The 21,249-nt window shown below is 41.9% G+C and overlaps 1 protein-coding gene across 9 annotated transcripts in view; it reads left to right on the top strand.

Moving 5' to 3' along the window:
- Window positions 1–11,179, top strand: part of mub (poly(rC)-binding protein mub) — a 742,071-nt gene extending 730,892 nt beyond the window's left edge. For 3 of the 9 annotated variants that reach the window (XM_070085535.1, XM_070085526.1, XM_070085541.1), the window contains 3 exons: window positions 2,081–2,215; window positions 4,248–5,991; window positions 6,630–11,179. In XM_070085535.1, coding sequence (XP_069941636.1) covers window positions 2,081–2,215; window positions 4,248–4,578 — 466 coding nt within the window. In that variant the 3' untranslated portion in view covers window positions 4,579–5,991; window positions 6,630–11,179. Of the gene's footprint in view, window positions 1–2,080; window positions 2,216–2,520; window positions 2,738–4,247; window positions 5,992–6,601 lie in introns of those variants that run through there. The other 6 variants (XM_070085568.1, XM_070085563.1, XM_070085552.1 and 3 more) reach the window with 5 other exon arrangements.
- Window positions 11,180–21,249: the final 10,070 nt, after the last annotated feature.

Raw genomic sequence — 21,249 nt, 5'->3', positions numbered from 1 at the left:
GAAAATAGAAAAACTTAATAGACCATTGCAGATATGACTTAAAATGTAGTAATAACTAAAGAATTAAACAGCAAAAATCAGCAATACTGAGGGATCATGAATAAGAAAATCATTGAGTTTTGTGGCAGCCAGCCAATGCTACTGTATTTGAGGTGCTGGCAAGTTAAGTAGTGCAAATGTCAACTTTAAAATACTACTGAGAAAACTTGTTCATATTTTACAGGTTACAATTTTTAAAACTAATGAAGATATTTGGATCACTCAAATTGTATTTTGTGGGATATTTCTTTATTTTTTTCAGTGAGTTTCATTTTTTTTTTTTGTTAACACATCGACTGATTCCCACCATCACTGTCTTGCCAGAAGCATGCTTACATTACAGTTATAAAACTGCAACATTAACATCCCTTCTTCAGTGTGCAGACACTGTACCTCCCATCTCCAGGACTCAAGTCCAGCCTGCCGATTTCCCTGAATACCTTCCTAAATATTACTTTGCTCACACCCCATTCCTATCAAATATGCTCACGCATGCTTGTTGGAAGTCTAAGCTTCTCACACACAAAACCTCCTTTAACCCCTCCCTCCAAACTTTCCTAGGCCGACCCCTACCCTGCCTTCCCTCCACTACAGATTTATACCCTCTCAAAGTCATTCTGTTTTGTTCCATTCTCTCTGCATGTCCGAACCCACCTCCTCAGCCCTCTGGATAATAGTTTTGGTAATCTTGCACCACCTCCTAATTTCTAAACTACGAATTCTCTGCATTATATTCACACCACACATTGCCCTCAGACATGACATCTCCACTGCCTCCAGCCTTCTCGTTTTAACATTCACCACCCATGCTTCACACTCATATAAGAATGTTGGTATAATTATACTCTCATACATTCCCCTCTTTGCTTCCACAAAGTTCTTTGTCTCCACAGATTCCTAAGTACACCACTCACCCTTTTCCCCTCATCAATTCTGTGATTTAGCTAATCCTTCATAGACCCATCTGCTGACACGTCCACTCCTAAATATCTGAATACATTCACCTCCTCCATACTCTCATGTAGGTAGTTATCATTTATACATGTATTAAGACAATTTTAGGTAATTTTCAATATATTTGATAAAGATCGAAGTCACGGGAATAGAACCAATAGGTTTCTGAATGTTATGCATTTTGTACAACATTGTTTCCTATTTAACAGAAATTCCTGAAAATGACTTAATAACTGGCATAGTTATCTTATCAAAACATTTATCATGACATATAGGACCTATTTCTTGAGCTTAAATGGGGTTTACCTCTCACAGATGATTATTGTTTGTGTCACTCCTCAGACCAGACGTGACATCCTAAGGTAGAGAAATTTATTGCTCTCGGCGATTTTAAACCACAATGCACTTTAGTCTTTCCATGAAAAGACAAATACAAAAAAAATACATATGCATATAATGAAAAGCCATTTTTGGCCAGGGTGGCACTTGTGCCCTTTTACTTACTGGTGCCTCATTTGATCTCTGCTACTGACTTTGGCTTCATTCCCATCAAAAACTGCAAGATCTTGCAGATTTCACTTTCCATCACAAATTGTCTATGCAATTTTTATTTATGATCCATGTATGCAGGGCTAATAACATCATGCTTAATAGAGATAAGGGGTAACCAACCACTTTCTCTGAACCTTCTTTCTCAATGCTTCCAACAGTGTTTTGTGTTCCTGGTACAAGTATATGATGAGTTGATGTAAGTTTGGTTTGGTCCTCTTTGTTTGGTACAAGTTGGTTAAGAAACGTGGATTTTTAAATTATGCTTGTTAATGTTCAGATTGATTTTTATGTGATTGTCTTTCTCAGCTTTTGGTATAAAATAGTAACTTTCTATTGAAGTGGTCCACAAACCAGAACTAGATCATGTCTTTCTGACTGAGGTTTTGCACCCATGTAATTTGAATAATTGAGCACCCACTGTAATATCTTGAAAAAATAATTGAATGTATTCTTGTCATCCCAAACAAAAACATCATAATGCATCTTAATATTTACACCATTTCTGTCTGGAAGTTACTCATGTGTTTCTTTACAGGCAAATCACAGGGGCTATGATCACTATCAGCAAATATGATGATGGGTCAGAAGAAGCCAGCAAGCAAGACAGGACTATCAGTATCAAGGGTAATGCGGACCAGGTTGCCCTCGCGCAGTACCTCATTAACACCAGGTAAACGCAAGTCCTCAACCCTCAGCCCTCCTCAGCCCTCGCGTCACTCCACTTTGCCCAAACATCTCTTGCCCGAGTTAACTCTGTCTTTGTAACACTCATCCAGAGAACTAGGCTAACTCTGTATGCCAAGTGGAGGGTTGTGCTTTTTCCATACTTACTCTGAGTGGAACATGTCAAGTAAAACTATTAGAGTATAAATGTTTAGTGTTCATTTACTGCTGATAATGACTGGTTCATGAGGAGCATAGTGGCACAACCGCCCACTGGTAATTGTGTTGACGTGTGTGGGTCTATTTCCACAGTACTGTGAGGTTCCAGCGCTCGTAAGGACAGAAGGTATGTACACGTTTCCGTCATTCTCGTAAACAAGCTGCAAGCAGGGGCCTGCATGCCTCTGCTCTCCACATTCAAGCGGTCCTAATAAATTCCGACCAAAACCTCAGTATTCCTTACCTTTATGACTGGCTTCAGGTCTTGCCATTTTTTGTCCCTTAAATTTTGTTGATGCCTTAAGTGCAGTTCCATTCGTGCGTGGTAAGTCCTCCTTTGTCCTTTACCTGTTATCCTTGAAAGTCCTGATCCTAGTGGTGCACACTGCCCTAAACCCCACACACTTGCTCTTTTTCAACCATTTTTCAACTCTTTCTGTATTCATTTTTACAATTACATTTGCCACCACAGCAGTTCTTTTAACTTTAAACAACACATTAGCCCATGATGAGTGTTGCTTTTGTTCATGTGTCTGGGCACTGTGTGTGGTGGTTGTGGGCGTGTGATGACCGCTGTGCCTGCCCCTAGCTACAGCTTTGTAGCTGGTGTTGGTGGGTACGTGCCATTTCTCCTGGAGGCAGTCCTGTCCTCAACCCTCTTGGTAAGTCATACTTCCACACCCTGCCCATGTCCTGGGCTTTCCCTGTCATGGCTGTCAGCTGGCTGTTGCCTTTCCTCCCTAACTCCTTAGCATGTAGTTATCCTTCAAGGAGTGCTAAACACTTCCTTCTCACGGTTGATGGGACCCACTTCATCAGTTGGCTATTGTATCCATTGATCATTGATTAAATGATTAAGGGACCACCAATGTGCCAACATTACTATAGTTTACTCCTGTATTAAATTTAAAGCAACTTGACAGGGCATGGATCATGGTCTCAACTTCCCATAGCTCTTAGTTTGTGTTACAATTTTGCTTATTTAAGTTCTAGTGTCAGCAGATAACTTTCCATCTAAATCTTGTGCCTCTAATCAGCATCCTGCTATCCTGCCTTCTATAATGTAATGTTATTCTGTTATGCATTTCTACTTCATCCTGGTCTAGACTTATTTTAACAATGGATTCTGCTTCTCACTCTTCTTTATAGCTATTAAAGTAACACTAGTTTCAACACCATTGTATTTTATGTTCTAATTTTATTAAATATCTGCCATTTTCCAACATAGCTAAATTATAGCACAAATATCCACCACAAGAATATCCAAATCTATGTATTCAAAAGCTCTTGAAAGCTTTTCTCATTCTTTCAAACCAGTCATAACCTGATAAGTGTCAACTATCCTTTCTGGGCGTCACATTGTCAGGTTGTGTTCAGTTCTCTGTCACAGCTTCACACTAGTATGCCTCCCCTTCTTATATTGTAGTAGCTTCCACAACCTGTCAGGCGACGTCCTTATCCATTATTCCAAAATCCAAATGATAATCCAGTGTGAAGCCTCGTACATCCATCAACTGATAACGTGGCCTATCTGATCCTTATCCTTTGGGCCTGCCGCGCATCTCCCCCACGGCCCACCATGCTCATATTTACCTCCCCACATTTGTCAGTTCTCTACAACCGACCAACCAACCAAGGATTGCTGATATTTCAAACAAGTCACAAATCAAGTTTATCAATATTCATGTTAGTTTTGCTGCAAGTTCATTAAAAATACATAGTGCAGATAAATGTGGTGAGGAGTGTTCAAGTGTGGGCATGTAGGCAGTGGCGCGGCATAGTGTGCCAGTGATAACGTTGCGGCCCCTTGTCTCCCCCAGCATGGAACTGCACAAGGCGCAGCTTGAAGTAAGTAAGGGCGGGTCCGGGTCTACCGGGTCGGGAGGGCTGAGCCCCAGTGCCATCCCCCTGGCCCAGCTGCTCAAGAACCCGCAAGCCCTGAACGCCTTGTCCTCCCTGACCGGCCTGCAGGGCCTGTCCTCCCTCACCTCCCTGCTCGCCCCCGACTCCTCCCAGGGCCTGGCTGGTTTTGCGGCTGCCAACAGGCACAACAGGGCCTACCAACCCAAGCTGCGTACCCAAGCCTCTGTCCATCAGCCCACTAATGGCTCCCCCAAGGAGAACAAGCGCAGCAAGTTCGCACCCTACTAGACCTCATCCTCTCCCACGGGGCCTCCCGGTCCTCTCCGGACGCAGAGCGTCCTCATCCTCCAGTCCTGATGAACCTCGTGGCTCTCCACCAACCAGGGGGGCCAGCTTTTCCTGTTTACAGGTGCACCTCAGCCCTGCTGACTTGGGGCTGCCAGACCCATCTTAAACATAGGGTGGCTTTGGTGGTCCCTCTGCAATTTCCAGCAGGGCTGGGGCATGTTGCACATCTCAGATCTGAGTAGGAATACTCCCAGCTGCATGCCACCGACTAGAATAAGGAAGTACTATCTGGTAGCAGGAAGCTGTGTACTCTGACTTTCGGTTACAGTGTGTATGCAATGGGTACATGCGTGTTGTTGTCAGATGGTCAGTATCACTAGGTCAGCAGCTGCTTGTTATACACGGTGGTCTTAGCTGGCTCACTCCAGCCCAGACAGCCTGCCACCTCTCAACTAAACATATCAGTTAGGACAATTGATTCTTTGTTTCTTGTTGTTTTTTATAATGGCATCAAGCAGAAGCTGAAAGCATATTGCAGTGTCACAATTTCATAGTTTTCTTGTAAACGTTGTGCATGATACTCCTGTTTGTCAGTAATGGTCCATCTGGTGACAGTCTCAGATTCATACTATTCTCAATTGCAATTTGTGTGAAGTTTCTGAAAATTTTCTAATGAACCAACAGATAATTACAAGTTTGTAAGAGTTAGTGTCGACATAGGATGTGGTCGGTGAGCAGCTGCTGGGTGCCCTACAGTCAAACGGCACCAGACATAAGATAGGAAGCTGGGCACTGTGACCAGATCACCGCCTCTCATATTTTAGCATTGCAGTGCCGAGCACGTGTGCCGTAGTTGCTCGGCTTAGTCATTTTAGGATATGGCATTAAATATTACATACATAATGTGTAATTCCTTGAGAAAGTACATGTGGGTACAAAACTTAGCTGTTTTCCTTTTTCATTATAATGTATGGAATGTACAGTTTTGCAATAAGTTAATTGTCTCCTTAGAAGTACTGGTGTTCATTCGTAAGCTCAATATGTGAATGTTTCTTCCACTAGATATTAAACAAGTGTAAAGTTTGAGGAAGACTAAGCCTTTCATTACAATCCTATCCTGACCTGCCCCGTGGTGATCCCCACCTTCCCACCACCACCATTACCACTACCGCCACCACGCGGCGCCGCCCGGCACCTCAACACCCCTCTGGCTGACTGGCTCCCTTCTGCAACAATTTCCAATTTCTTTAATTTATCTATATGCCTTGAAATACCTTATTTGCACTTCTGGATGCTTGTAGAAGGGAGCCACCTTGTAACCTGATGTAACACTTGGGGACACATGCCTGGCCAATAAGGCGATGCATCGCTCCTGTGATCCAACGCTTCGTAGACTTCTCACTTCCCCAACAGGTAAGTTCTCACACTGGGAACAACAACTCTTAAAAAGTACTTGCCATATATAATCCTGACATCCAAACTAAAAGTTAACCAGTTCACCTGTTCCCTGTACCTCAGTCAGTCCCCAATCCTGTTCAGTAAATCAGCTGGACAAATTTTGGTCTAGTACTGTGTAGCCCTTGTGGCTTAGCGCTTCTTTTTGATTATAATAATAATTTGGTCTAGTAATAATTACAAGTACTGTACAGTAATAACATATGAAAACTTGTAAGTCACTCAGTTGAACTGTTGGAGTTACAGAGGAACAAGGTTGACTGACTGAAGGCACATTAAAATGATTTGCAATTTATATCTGACTCAAGCTATCAGTGAAACATGCTGAACAAAACTGTGTTGGCAGTTATTTTCAGTGAAAGAACAACCGTATTGACCAGATGAAGTACATAAATGAGATACAATAAATTGAAGACCCCTCGTAATATGAACACAGATGGATAATAAGCTCTCCATTAAAAATGTATTCTTAAATGTTCCTGAATAAATTTTTGTTATTAGTTTTATTGAAGTACTTGACTATGTGGAGATTTAATGAAAATGGTGTACTGTATAAAGTATCCCTTAGTGATGGGTGACGCAGGTGTGTGTTGCAGGATAGCGATGGAGACAGCAGGACTGGGTATGGCGGGCGTGGGCTACCAATACATTGCACCCAACCACATCGTGCGAGCCCCTATCCACTGATGCGAGCAGCCTCTAGTGTTGTTGGACCCAGCCAAAACCCTGCCTCAGGAGCGGCCCATATCGCAGCTAGCCACCATTACCCCAGCTTTCCACACAACACCGGGTGTCTGGCCAAGCATGCAGTAATACCACCAGCTTACCGCGCCCCCTCACAACCACTTCACCACCACCTACCTCTGCCACTCCTGCCAGCACCTAATTTTTCAGTTTATTGAGCATGTATTTCTGCACAGATATTAGAAAGAGGTCATCATATAATTGTATATTACTGTGGTACAAGTCTTCTTGGTGGTTGTGGTCATTAATGCCCCAGGTGTTGGTGGCGAGGTAGACAGCGCAAGCATGGCCACAGGTGGTGGTGGTGGTGGTACACACTGGAGACGAGCAGTGGAGGGGCGGGTCTGCCATGGTGGGCGTGGCTGGGAGGCGCCTCAGTGCCCAGAGTCAGTGACATATGTTACCACAATTACCACTTTATACTCTTGGTGTAAGCGGGGTCCGGCCAGCAGCCAGCTGGTGGTGATGAAGGTAGAGCTGTGGGCCGGTCCCTGCCCAGTTGTGTAGCTCAGTGTACAACATTTTCAGTTAATCCCCCAGGGCGGCCGCTACTCCCCACCTTGCCTGACCCCCTGCGCCAACCTCGTTTGCTCAAGCATCGTTACCATCAGAATGCTCCAGCTGGAACCAGAAATGTGACTGTGATAACTGAAGTATTGTATACATGCGTACCATTTTATACTCTTTGACTGGATCACTTGATATAGAGGCTAACACGTGGAAAAGGCTTGATATTTTAGTCGATTAACTGAAAATGATATTTTTATGAAAACTCCACCTTCAGTATATGACTGATCAATCATATAGTTGAGCTTATCTCTAGTTTTAGAATACTGTAATAACAAAGAAATAGTTATCTACTGCTATGTATACATAGAGGTGTTGTTCTGTAGATACACTCTGAATTTTATAATCTTATCTACAAGTTCTTGGATGCATCAGATAGTAAATGTCAGTAAATATTTAATATTTCTATCTCGAAGCTTTAGATGTTTCCTAGAATTGAAAGTATTTTCTTATGCTTCCTTCTGACCTTCATGAAATGAAGCTATCATTGGCTTCCACAGGGTTTTGTAAAAGACATATTACCATACATCAGTAGGGCTTTGTAAGCATTTACATTTTAGTCCCATGTACTGTCTAGTTGTGAGAGGCTGGTAAGGCTTCAAGTCTAGTCGAATGTGTGCCAAGCATTTATTTATTGTTTTCACATGGCATGTCATTGATTTTTAATCATATTGTAGTATATGGTGATAAAACGTTTTAAATTACTCTTTTAAGGTATTGCCACAATGTATAGTCTTAGACAACGTAAAGTTTCTACGAGTCCCCAACCCCCTCCCCCAACCCCCATACCAGAAGTTGACCAACTGTTAATGTTCCGCCACTCGACCGCGCTGCACACACCTCTTGTCTGCCTTGGATCGGTGAAGGTCCTCAGGCCTTACCGTCAGGAGCAGCACATACCCAGCCACTCCACTCTTTGCCCATCTCTTATTCCATGCATAACCTCACAATCACACTCTTGTCCAGATGGGTTCAACTCATCTTTGACCATTTTTTTATTTATACCATTTTGAGGAAAACTTTTCAAGGTATTATTACAGTTATGCAAAGACTTTTTTAAAATAGCTTTAAAGAACACTGAGTTCTTGGAAATAGTACATGTACAATGGACAGGAGTGAAAAAGTCAGTGAGGTGTAGAAGATGGCTGGTGATGGGCTAGGGAAGAGTGGCTATGGAGAACCATGGCGGGGCAAATCCAGCCCCTCCCCCAGTAGTCTCACTAGCTGCACCAGGACCCTCTAGGACACCTCTAGAACCCTCTAGAGTCACGACATGTGCCAGGACACTGTCGTGAGTGCAGCGTACAGCCGCTGCCTCAGCCATTCCATGTGAGACTGGCGCGTGCTGCAGCCAAGCCCGGTGCACAGGCGCAGCGTACCCTCTCATCTATCTTTTAATTAATACCTTCAAGAAATTGTAATCAAGGAGCTGTGAATTTTACATTGCTCAGTTATGTAACCTAAATTAGTATCTTAACTTACTGAGCGTGACGCAGTAGAATAAAAATAAATTTTACCCAGAAACATTAACAAAAAAAAAAATAAACCAAGGTTTTGGTGTCGCATATTACGTGTGCGCGGTGGGTGTGGCCTTCCAGGGTTCCTGTGCCAGTCTAGGGAGTCGGGTGTGTGTGCCTGGGTGGGGACATGGGTATGCCACATGCCCCCACCTTGCCCATGCCTGCCCGCCACCCGGGTATAGAGAGCCATACCCAACAAGGAGCCTCCGCCCACTGCTCACACACCCCATGGGCGAGTAAAGGCTAGCTCATCCGTTAACTGCGGTGGGTTGTACCAAGAACATATACTCGCTGTTCACTATAGCAAATATTTGATACAGAGTAGCCATGCATTGCATATGCTTTTTTATGATTTTTGCTAGGGCTGTGGACGGTTGATATAGCAATATCCAACTAATTTGTATATGCATATGAATCGGTGTAATGAGTCTTTCTGTTGCGCACGTGTCTTATTGTTAATTTGTTATAAACAGATGGTTAGGTCATAAGTTGCCATCAGGCCGAGTGATGCAGGAGGAGGGCACACATGCCCCCAAGCAGCTCTTATGATGCCTGATGTGCACTGATGCAGTACTAGGGCCTTGGCTTACTAGCGATAGTGCTCACCTTAATTATGCTACACCTGGCAGATAATCCTCACTACTTCATGTGTTTGTTGCTTTCTACATATGATTTGCAAAAAAAAACAAAAAAAAATATATATATATAAAAATCTCAGGGCATATAACCAAATCTGTTTTGTTTTAGCTTCGGTTACTCCTTGTATTAGGCCCATTCGTGGAATAGCGGGATAACCTGGACGGCGGGGGACGTGGGTGTGGGTGATGATGGTGGCCTGAGAGGAGTCTTCCCTGCATATGCTCTCATGACCAACTGCTGCGAGAATAATCGAAGTAAAGCTAAGGTTATTCAGTTAAACCATGCCTCTCTGGCCAGCCCCATCACCTCACCCCAAGGAACCACCACCGCCGCCGCTTCGACCTAACACCCGACCCATCACCTGACCTGCCCTGACCTGACCTGCAGCTCACTACATCCCTCTTGCTCTCAGTATTTGCCTTATATGAAACTGAACAGGGTCGAGCAGTGTATTACAATAGAAATGTGTACACTTAATATCATATGTCTTTCAGTACTGTTTTCAACTAAACGGCGGCGTTGTTTTATACTGTTTTCTTGTACGGTATCTACTTCTGACGCCTGAACTCGGGTGTCCACGCAGCAGTGAGGTAAAATGCAGGTGGCACTGACTGTGTGGCCCCTGCATGCTGCCTTCTGGCTCCCACATCCTTGATCTCCTAGGCTGACATGTCACTGTACTGGGAGCCAGCCAGGGCCCCAGGCTTGGGGCACCACGGACGCCTGCACCCCTTGCTCATTGGGCTACTGACTAGTACCCACCAGTCACTAGAAACAGAGGCTAGGTGAAGCCTGATAGCAAACTGAGGCCTCTAGGTAATGACTACTGGGGTGACTGGCGGTGCTGTAGTTGAAGCAGTGGGATCAGCCCAACAGTGCCACCTGCAGACACAAGCTTGTGGGCCGCCTCATCATCTCGGTGAATCTTCAGCGTTAGCATTACAGCTAGTCAGTGCAGGAGAGGTTACTTGTTCAGTGCAGGAGAGGTTACTCGTACTTTACAGGGGGATTGTGTATTAGGCACAGATTTACATATCATTGTTCTTCACGTGTCACTGTTCGCGTGTAGTTACTAGTCGTATACGTGGCCCATCCTTACCCAGATGTGGATGCGGACAGTATTACTTAAGTGCCAATTATAAAATATTAACCTAGTGCCAACTTAATGCCAAATCTTGCAGCATCAGTGATGCTGGGTGCGTTAGTTTGTCCATATTTGGGAAGGTCAGGCCACAAGTATCAGGCAGCCGGGCAGGGCACGGTGTTACTCAGGCCATGCAGTTATATACGCCCACAGTGTGGGAGGCTCACAGCTGGCCAGGGTGTGTGGCTGCCGCTGTACCCCCAGTGTTACATGCCCACGGTGTCAAATGACGGCCAGCAGACAATCTGGTGAAATTGACCTCTAAGCAGTAGGTAGAATAGTATGAACTGCAAGAGCAGGGAGAACACTAGTACAATATGAGGACAGTGTAGCCCACATCTGGCTGACATACACCTGCCCTGGGCAGCTCCCTGACATTCACCAACTTTACTGAAGAAAAGTGTTTCACATTTTAATGTTATGGCAATAAATATTTCAAGGATGTAAGCAGTTAATGATTTTTTATTGATTGTGCATACGTGTCTTGTCTGACACAAGTATTGTTTGAGTTTAAATAAATCATCAAATTGAACTAGTTTTTAATTTTCCTGCACAGGCTGCTCTTGGAGCATACACAGTTATGAACGAGAAAGGCAATTTAAACACTGTACATGAAAAAAACATCTAGAGCCAATGAAACTTCTATTTAAAGTATACGTGCATGACAAAGATATGCATCAGACAAAAATCAGAGTATTATCCAAGTGGCAAGAGGAATATTTTTCCAAGAAAAACAATGATTTTTCAAAATTTTATGGCCCCCTCAAGGAAGGTTCCTTGATGTTGGTGAGGGGCTCTTGATTTAGGGAATTGGATCTGTGCTCCAGTTCCCTGAATGCCTTCCACATCCCCCCCCCAGGCGCTGTATAATCCTCTGGGTTTAGCGCTTCCCCCTTGATTATAATAATAATTCAAAATTTTATATATTACATACAAGCTAAAAATTTGACTGCACATGCTATTTAACAGGCCTTTGCCACTTAAAAGCAATACACTTTCAGTATGTAAATAAAAACTTGAAAAGTATTTTTTTGTTCAGCTTGTGTGAATATTTTAAGTTAAGAATATTTACTATGGTAGGATTGCAAATACGTATATTCTTTCTGTTCCCTTCAAACGGTAGCGGGTGGCGAGGAGGAGATCTTTAATGAAGGTATTTTTAACTACTATTCTTTACCTTGGATCAAACCTGATTACTTCTCATTCCCCAGGTGCTGTATGACCCCTGCAGGTTTAGCACTTCCCCCTTAAAATTATTTTTTTTTTTTCCACTGACGGGCAAATCTTGCAAATATTTATTTGTGTTTTCCCGGTGTTTCTTAATTGTTCTTATCCCAATTGCCCTTCGAGAGAAGGTCCTCAGCAGCAGCGAGGCACTCATGATCCCTTAATTGAACCGGATTTTGTCCCATTTCCTCAGAGATGGTGTATGACCCATGTGGGTTTAGAGCTCCCCCCATAAATGTAAAGACATATGTGATTTAATAGCTCTTATTTTTTATATTTTGAACATGGCTGTCTTTTATTCCATGAAGTGCTATATGACCCATACTGGTTTAGCACCCCCACCAAGGTAATGTACTGTCCTTGACTAGGATGAAACAGCTCTGAATCCAAGAAACTAAGCCTGACCTTCCCTTGGAACTGGACTGCTCATTTCTCCAGGTGCTGTATGACCCATACAGGTTTAGCACTCTCCCCTCCTTAAATATAATCATATTCCTGTTTGTTAGTACTGTAGTTCTTATGTAGAATGTCCTTCACTTTTCTGTTTCTTACTAGTTCTTATTCGTATAGCATTTCCTTTCCAGTTCTCTTGGGAAGTAGGCTAGAATTCATTTCCTAAAAGCCAGACATATAATAAGCTATTAAAATGCTAGGAACACAGGTTGCTGGAAATTGGATAGCTGGAATGTAGTTATATAGCATGGCTGATGAGAAGGAACTGATCTTAAACATCATGAATGTAAGGCTGATGTCCTGGCTTTGAGTGAAACAAAAGTTAAACTATGTGGGAAATGTTCAAATAGGAAGGAGAAAAAGTAACATAAGTGTATCTATCTGAAAAAAAAAAATAACTGCAGGAGTAGGTCCCTTCAAGGAAGCTTGCTAGAGAGAAGCTATTGATATGAACTAGACATTTTTTCCCTTCCTTTAATCAAACTTGTTTGCCTCCAATTCCCCAAAATTTAGCACTCTCCATGATTAAAATAATGGAGTAGGCATGCTTGCATACACACTGCAGTATTATACATTATATATATACACACTCATCTGAGTTTTCTTTGATTTTATCTTAACAGTTCTTGTTCTTATTATTTTTCCTTTTATATCCATGGGGAAGTGGAATAAGAATCTTTCCTCCACAAGCCATGCGTGTTGTAAAAGTCAACTAAAATGCTGGGAACAATGGGGTAGTAACTTCTTTTCCTGTAAATATTACTAAAAAGAAGAAAATTGCCAAAGTGGGATGTCTGAATGTGCGTGGCCCCTCAAGGAAAGTTCCTTGATGTTGGTGAGGGGCTCTTGATTTAGGGAATTGGATCTGTGCTCCAGTTCCCCAAATTAAGCCTGAATGCCTTCCACATCCCCCCCCCCCCAGGTGCTGTATAATCCTCCGGGTTTAGCGCTCCCCTTTGATTATAATAATAATAATGAATGTGCGTGGATGTTGTGAGAATAAGAAAGAGATAATTGTCTATGTTATGAATGAGAAGAAGCTGGATGTCATGGCTTTAAGTGAAACAGCTGAAGGGGGTGGGGGAGTTTCAGTGGAGAGAAGTAAATGGGATTAGGTCTGGGGTTTCAGAGTTAGAGCTAAAGAAGGAGTAGCAATAATGTTGAAGGATAAACTATGGCAGGAAAAGAGAGTGTATAAATGTATTAATTCAAGGATTATGTGAAGTAAAATAAAAGTTGGATGTGAAAAGTGGCTTATAGTACGCGTATATATGCATCTGAAGAAGAGAGAATTGTAGAAGAGGTTTTGGGAATTGCCGAGCGAGTGTGTGGGGAGTTTTGAACCAAGTGTGAGAATACTTGTGGTTGGGGATTTTAATGCTAAAGTGGGTAAAAATGTTGTGGAGGTAGTAAGTAAATTTGGGGTGTCAGGAGTAAATGAAAATGGGGAGCCTTTAATTGAGCTATGTGTAGAAAGAGGTTTGGTAATAATACATATTTTATGAAAAAGAAGATAAATAAATATACAAGGTATGATATAGCACGTAATGGAAGTAGTTTGTTAGATTATATATTGGTGGATAAAAGGTTGATGGGTAGGCAACTGATATATCGGATCATTATTTAGTTGTAGCTACAGTTAGAGTAAAAGGTAGATGGGACAAAAGGAAAATGGCAACAAGTAAGAGAGAGGTGAAAGTGTATAAACTAAGGGAGGAAGAAGTTCGGGTGAGATATAAGCAACTATTGGCAGAAAGGTGGGCTAGTGCAAAGATGAGTAGTGGTGGGGATTGAAGAGGTTTGGAATAATTTAAAAAAATGTAGTATTAGAATGTGGGGCAGAAGTTTGTGGCTATAGGAGGGTGAGTGCAGGGTGCGATAAGAGAAAAAGGTAGCTTATGAGAGGTTTTTACAAAGCAGAAGTGTTATAAGAAGAGCATAGTACATGGAGAGTAAAAGAAAGGTGAAGAGAGTGGTGAGAGTAAAATGAGAGCAGATAATAGAGCGGGAGAGGCACTGTCAAGAAATTTTGATGAAAAGATCAAAGTTTGAAGTGAGATAAACAAGTTAAGAAAGCCTAGGGAACTAATGGATTTGTCAGTTAAAAACAGAGTAGGGGAGTTAGTAGATGGGGAGATGGAGGTATTGGGTAGATGGGAATATTTTGAGGAACTTTTAAATGTCGATGAAGAAAGGGAGGCGGTAATTTCATGCACTGGCCAGGGAGGTGTACCATCTTTTAGGAGTGAAGAAGAGCAGGATGCGAGTGTGGGGGAGGTGCCTGAGGCATTACGGAGAATGAAAGGGGGTAAAGCAGCTGAAACTGATGGGATCATGACAGAAATGTTAAAAGCAGGGGGAGATATAGTGTTGGAGTGGTTGGTATTTTTGTTTAATAAATGTATGAAAGAGGTGAAGGTAGCTTGGGACTGGCAGAGAGCATGTATAATTCCTTTATATATATATAAAGGGAAGGGGGATAAGAGAGATTGTAAAAATTATAGAGGAATAAGTTTACTGAGTATACCAGGAAAAGTGTATGGTAGGGTTATTATTGAAAGAATTAGAGGCAAGACAGAATGTAAGATTGCAGATGAGCAAGGAAGTTTTAGAGTGGGTAGGGGATGTTTAGGTCAAGTGTTTACATTGAAGCATATATGTGAACAGTTAGGGAAGTTTTCATTGCATTTATGGATTTATTAAAAGGCATATGATAGAGTGGATAGGGGAGCAATGTGGAAGATGTTGCAAGTATATGGAATAGGTAGTAAGTTACTAAATGCTGTAAAGAGTTTTTATGAGGATAGTGAGGATCAGGTTAGGGTGTGTAGAAGAGAGGGAGAATACTTCCCGGTAAAGGTGGGTCTTAGACAGGGATGTGTAATGTCACCATGGTTGTTTAATAATAGATGAGGTTGTAAAATAAATGCAAGGGTGTTCGGGAGAGGGGTGGGATTAAATTATGGGGAATCAAATACAAAATGGGAATTGACACAGTTACTTTTTGCTGATGATACTGTGCTTATGGGAGTCTAAAGAAAAGTTGCAAAGGTTTGTGGACGAGTTTGAGAGTGTGTATAAAGGTAGAAAGTTGAAAGTGAACATAGAAAAGAGTAAGGTGATGAGGGTATCAAATGATTTAGATAAAGAAAAATTGGATATCAAATTGCACAGGAGTATGGAAGAAGTGAATGTTTTCAGATATTTGGGAGTTGACGTGTCAACGAATGGATGTATGAAGGATGAGGTTATCCATAGAATTGATGAAGGAAAAAAGGTGAGTGGTGCATTGAGGTATATGTGGAGACAAAAACATTATCTATGGAAGGTAATAGGACACAAGCGCAACTAATGTGACATTTTATTGTAGCAACGTTTCGCTCTCCAGGAGCTTTATCAAGCCATTACAAACAATACATGGACACAGAGGGTATATAAAGGCTCAGAGTGAGGTGCAATACTAGTGAGGTACCAATTTCGATGTTCACTAGCGGTAGTAGTAGTAGTAGTGACAAAAGTTGTAGTAGTAATACAATATGGTAGAGCAATTAATTCGTACATGAGTAAAAGGATATAAAAGCTATTACTTGGGTAACATAAAAATAGGTTAGATAAATATAGACTGGAAAGAGGCAGCTTGTTTCAGTGTTCACTCTCTGTAATGTGCTTTGTGTAGTATAACAGGAGAGACTATGTGATGGGAGGGTTTACTGTTTTCAGGAGGATTCTTGCTAAGACTTCAGAGATGGTGAAGCTGCCGTTGTTTTGTTTAACTGTATTCGAAACAGCGATCATTGCTGATTCGAGGCACTTGCGTCTGCGGAAATTATTTTCTTTGATCACTAATTGGGCGTCTCTGAATTTCATGAGATGATTGGTGGAATTACGGTGTTGTACACAGGCGTTGTTCAAGTTATCGTTCCTACATGCGTAAATGTGTTCATTGAGGCGGGTGTCGAGGTTTCTTGCTGTTTTCCCTACGTAAATATTGTCACAGCCTCCACAGGGTATAGTGTAAACTCCTGCATTGACTGGTTCGTGGTGCTTGGATTTTGTCCTGGTTAGATCCTTTATTGAAGTGCTAGAAGCGATGGCGACTCTGGTGTTAGCATGTGAAAGTACTTTTGAAACGTTCAGTGCAACCTGGCTGTTGGGAAGAATTATAACTTTGTTGGGAGTGGTGTTGGTGCGTGGAGAATTAATGATCTGAAGAGCTCTTTTCTTGCAGTCTTTGATGAAAAAAGAAGGAAAATGTAACTCAGTGAATGTTTGGTGAATGTATGTAAATTCCTCGTCAAGAAACTCAGGACTACAAATTCGGTATGCTCTTAGGAAAAACCCGATGATGATGCCTCTTTTGGTCTTGGTATCTTGACTGGAATAGAAGTGTGTGAGATCATTTTTATTGGTGGGTTTCCGATAAACTTGCAATCTTAGGTTGTTGTCTACTTTGTGAATGAGGACGTCGAGGAAAGGTAGCTTGTCATTGGACTTTTCTTCTAGTGTAAACTGGATCGCCGGTTCAACTGCGTTGAGCCTTGCCTGAAGATTCCTTACATCAAAACGTTTGGGAGTTATTACGAGGACGTCGTCCACGTAACGTAACCAAGTGACGCTTGAAGGGATGATGTTGGCGAAGTGTTCGGACTCTAGGTGTTCCATGTATAAGTTGGCTAGGACGGCACTGATGGGGGACCCCATTCCCATGCCGTAGGTTTGTTTGTAGAGCTTGTTATTGAAAGAAAAACAGTTGAAATTAACACAGAGTTCAATCAAGTCAACAAAATCTCCGGGAGGTAGAGGAAGATTAAGGTCCTGATTGACTTTACGTCGTAGAACCTCGATGGCTTTTTTGGTAGGTACTTTTGTGAAGAGGGAAGTCACGTCCAAACTGCTTAGTTTCTTGTTACGGATGGAGAGGTTTCGGATGCGGTTGAGAAGGTCGCCTGAGTGTTTAAAGATGAGCGGGGCTGATGGTTCCCAGAAGGCAGGAAAGATGTTCGGCAAGAACTCCGGCTAGTTTGTGTGGAGCACTGCCTATTCCTGACGTGATTGGTCTGAGAGGAATATTGTGTTTATGGGTCTTGGGTAAACCATACATGTGTGCTGGTTTAGGGTTGCTTGGTAACAAGTACAGAAGTTTCTTCCCTTCTCTAGTGCGTTTGAGTATTTGTCTGGTTTTGTATAGAAAGAATGCTCCTGAAAACAGTAAACCCTGCCATCACATAGTCTCTCCTGTTATACTACACAAAGCACATTACAGAGAGTGAACACTGAAACAAGCTGCCTCTTTCCAGTCTATATTTGTCCAACCTATTTTTATATTACCCAAGTAATAGCTTTTATATCCTTTTACTCATGTACGAATTAATTGCTCTACCATATTGTATTACTACTACAACTTTTGTCACTACTACTACTACTACTACGACCGCTAGTGAACATCGAAATTGGTACCTCACTAGTATTGCACCTCACTCTGAGCCTTTATATACCCTCTATGTCCATGTACTGTTTGTAATGGCTTGATAAAGCTCCTGGAGAGCGAAACGTTGCAACAATAAAATGTCACATTAGTTGCACTTGTGTCCTATTGCCTTACATATTGTCGGTAATTCTACCAACTTTATTATTATCTATGGAGGCAAAGAAGAGAATGTATGAAAGTATAGTCTTACCAACACTCTTACATGGGCGTGAAGCTTGGGTTGTAAATGCTGCAGCGAAGAGGCGGTGGAGATGTCCTGTCTAAGGGCAATGTGTGGTGTAAATATTATGCAGAGAATTCAGAGTGCGGAAATTAGGAGAAGGGCTGAAGAGGGGTTGTTGAGGTGGTTTGGTCATTTAGAGAGAATGGATCGCAGTAAAATGACATGGAGAGCGTATAAATCTGTAGGGGAAGGAAAGCGGGGTAGGGATCGTCCTCGAAAAGGTTGGAGGGAGGGGGTAAAGGAGGTTTCGTGGGCGAAGGGCTTGAACTTCCAGCAAGCATGCATGAGCGTGTTAGATATGAGTGGAGACGAATGGTATTTGGGACCTGACGAGCTGTTGAAGTGTGAGCAGGGTCATATTTAGTGAAGGGATTCAGGGAAACCGGTTATTTCTATATAGCCGGACTTGAGTCCTGGAAATGGGAAGTACAATGCCTGCACTTTAAAGGAGGGGTTTGGGATATTGGCAGTTTGGAGGGATATGTTGTGTATCTTTATACGTATATGCTTCTAAACTGTTGTGTTCTGGGCACCTCTGCAAAAACAGTGATTATGTATGAGGGGAAAGTGTTGAATGATGAAAGTATTTTTTGGGGGGGATTTTCTTTCTTTTTGGGTCACCCCTGCCTTGGTGGGAGACAGCCAACTTGTTAAATATATATATATATATATATATATATATATATATATATATATATATATATATATATATATATATACACACACACAAACACACCAGTGAAGAGGTGGGGCTAGTAGGTATGACTTGATCCATGCAGCCACAATTAGGTGAGTACACACAAGCAGCCAGCAGAATTCGAACCCAGGTTTGATGTCCATAAGTGTAACTTGCCTTCCCTGTGAGGCCTTAAACCACTCAACTACCGATGTCTCAAAACACTAGGTAGCCTGCTTACAAACCATGTTTCTTCCTAGTGCCGGGCACACCAGTGAGCCTCAAGCATGGTCTTCTTTATGTTGTGGCCTTACGAGCAATACTGTATTCGGTGCACCTCACAGAAACATTGCCTGTTTCACTCATTTCTGCGAGGTACACCGAGTATAGTATTGCTTGTGAGGCCAGAACACAGAGGAGAATGAAATAGCTGGAGACCATGCTTGAGGCTCACTGGTGTGCCCGGCACTAGGAAGAAACATAGCCTGTAACCAGGCTACCTAACATTTTCAGGCATCTGTTGTTAAGTAGTTTAAAGTGTCATGGTGGAAGGTAAGCCACACTCGTGGACAAAGACAAACGTGGGTTTGAATCCTGCTCGCTGCGATATTTGTGTATATATATTTTCCCTTGGTTTTCCGAGGTACAATGTGGACATTATTATCATATATATATATATATATATATATATATATATATATATATATATATATATATATATATATATATATAATATAATATAATATAATAATGGAATGGAGTTCAGCCCTGGTAGGTGTGTATATGGACCAACACCCAAACACACCAAACTAGAACCTGTTCCACAGTCCAACAGCGCACTGGGAAGAGCCTCCATCAGCCCGCAACTTTGTCACAACATCTAGGAATTCCCAACTCTGGGACCTTACTACCACACAACCCGGCCTGTCGATACCAACAACCAGTACTACCAAAATACGTACTCATCAACTACAAACCTTGATCTACAACTGCAAGACCTCACCACTGTTCCACAACAATCCTTACCATTTTAATATTAAAATGAGTAACAAACGTGCAACAACTAGGTATACTGACGAAACGTTTCACCTGCACAACAGACTTCATCAGTCGAGAACAGAGAGGCAATTACAATTCTAGAAACAGTAGAAGTGGAGAGGTTCTACGGTGATCAGTGCTTCAGCCTTATAGAAGGTTCAGTGACTGATCACCTCAAAACTACCCCTCCCCTTATGTCTCCAATACTGCCATCAACTAAACTCTGTATTCAACTGAAGAAGCCTGCTATTCAGGAGAACCGTTTCGTCAGTAAGATACCTAAGTATTGCACATGTTTCTTACTCATCAACCTTCACCACTGTTCCCCCCCCCCCGGGCCACATCTACAAACTACCACTGCTTCACAACTAACTACAACTTGTAGTACAACAGAGGGTCAGGTCTCCATTAACTTGGAACAGAAGCAAGAAGATATTGGCATATGCAGACAGGAAATAGAAGAGTCAAAAGACTCCCAGACAGAGGAGAGAGCTGGCCAGAAAAATCGAGATGGGAAAATGAAGTATATATCCCATAGCCATTAAAACAATTATAAGACAGGAGCAATATAATCTAAATGAGACCTTACCAAAGATATATAAAGTTGAAATATAACCTTAGGACTTTTAAACCATACCACGGGCGGGGATAGAACCCGCGATCAGAGAGTCTTCTTAGGACTTTTAATTTATACTTCTTGCGAATACCTGTGCTGCCTTGGCTTCAAATGTCCGAACATACCATTCCAGTTTCAAAGAAAATGATAGGATGGATAATATGAGTCTTCAAAACAAGACATGAATGCACTGTAACGATATCCTTTATTAGCAAAGCTTCGACCACTGTGTGGGCAAAACGTTGTCAATAAAGGTTCTCAGTATACTGCACTTGTTTCCTTCGTGTCGTATTTTGTACCGTTTCTCTCCAAGATACGCCAAGCCAGTGACAATACTCTGGATCATTTGTAGTTAACTCGGGAATGAAATCAACTTCTACGTAAACTGAACATATCCTTAAAATTGTCTATTCATTAAATAGTCTTAAATAAAGAGGGTGAAATTTGAAATCTGGAGAATGCTAAGACCTTACACTACCCGCATCCATTCTGTTAAAATGATATTCTCTCTTTCTTGCATCGATGCATGTATTTAATAATACTAATTAAAAAAATACAAATTAACAAAACCTAAATTTTCAGGATCTCTAGAATTCTTAAGACTACTTCCCAGAATAAAGAAATATAATTTACACAAAAGATATGCCTCTAACAACGTAAACAATAGTTTTAACTGTATTGAGGCAGTTTTACGCAAAAAACACATCTCAAGTTTTTTAATTGTACACAAATCCGATAAGTATGTAAATAAGACTTGGCTGGAACAAGTGTAGAAGCCTCCAAGAGGAAACTGGACAAGTATCTTCATCAGGTGCCAAATCAACCAGGCTGTGATGGATATGTGGGTAGCGGGCCTCCAGCAGCAACAGCCTGGTTGATCA

Source organism: Cherax quadricarinatus, chromosome 1, assembly GCF_038502225.1.
Source record: "Cherax quadricarinatus isolate ZL_2023a chromosome 1, ASM3850222v1, whole genome shotgun sequence".
Taxonomy (NCBI): domain Eukaryota; kingdom Metazoa; phylum Arthropoda; class Malacostraca; order Decapoda; family Parastacidae; genus Cherax; species Cherax quadricarinatus.
The sequence above is the reverse complement of the archived record's forward strand: the minus strand, read 5'-3'. Positions and strand labels throughout refer to the sequence as shown.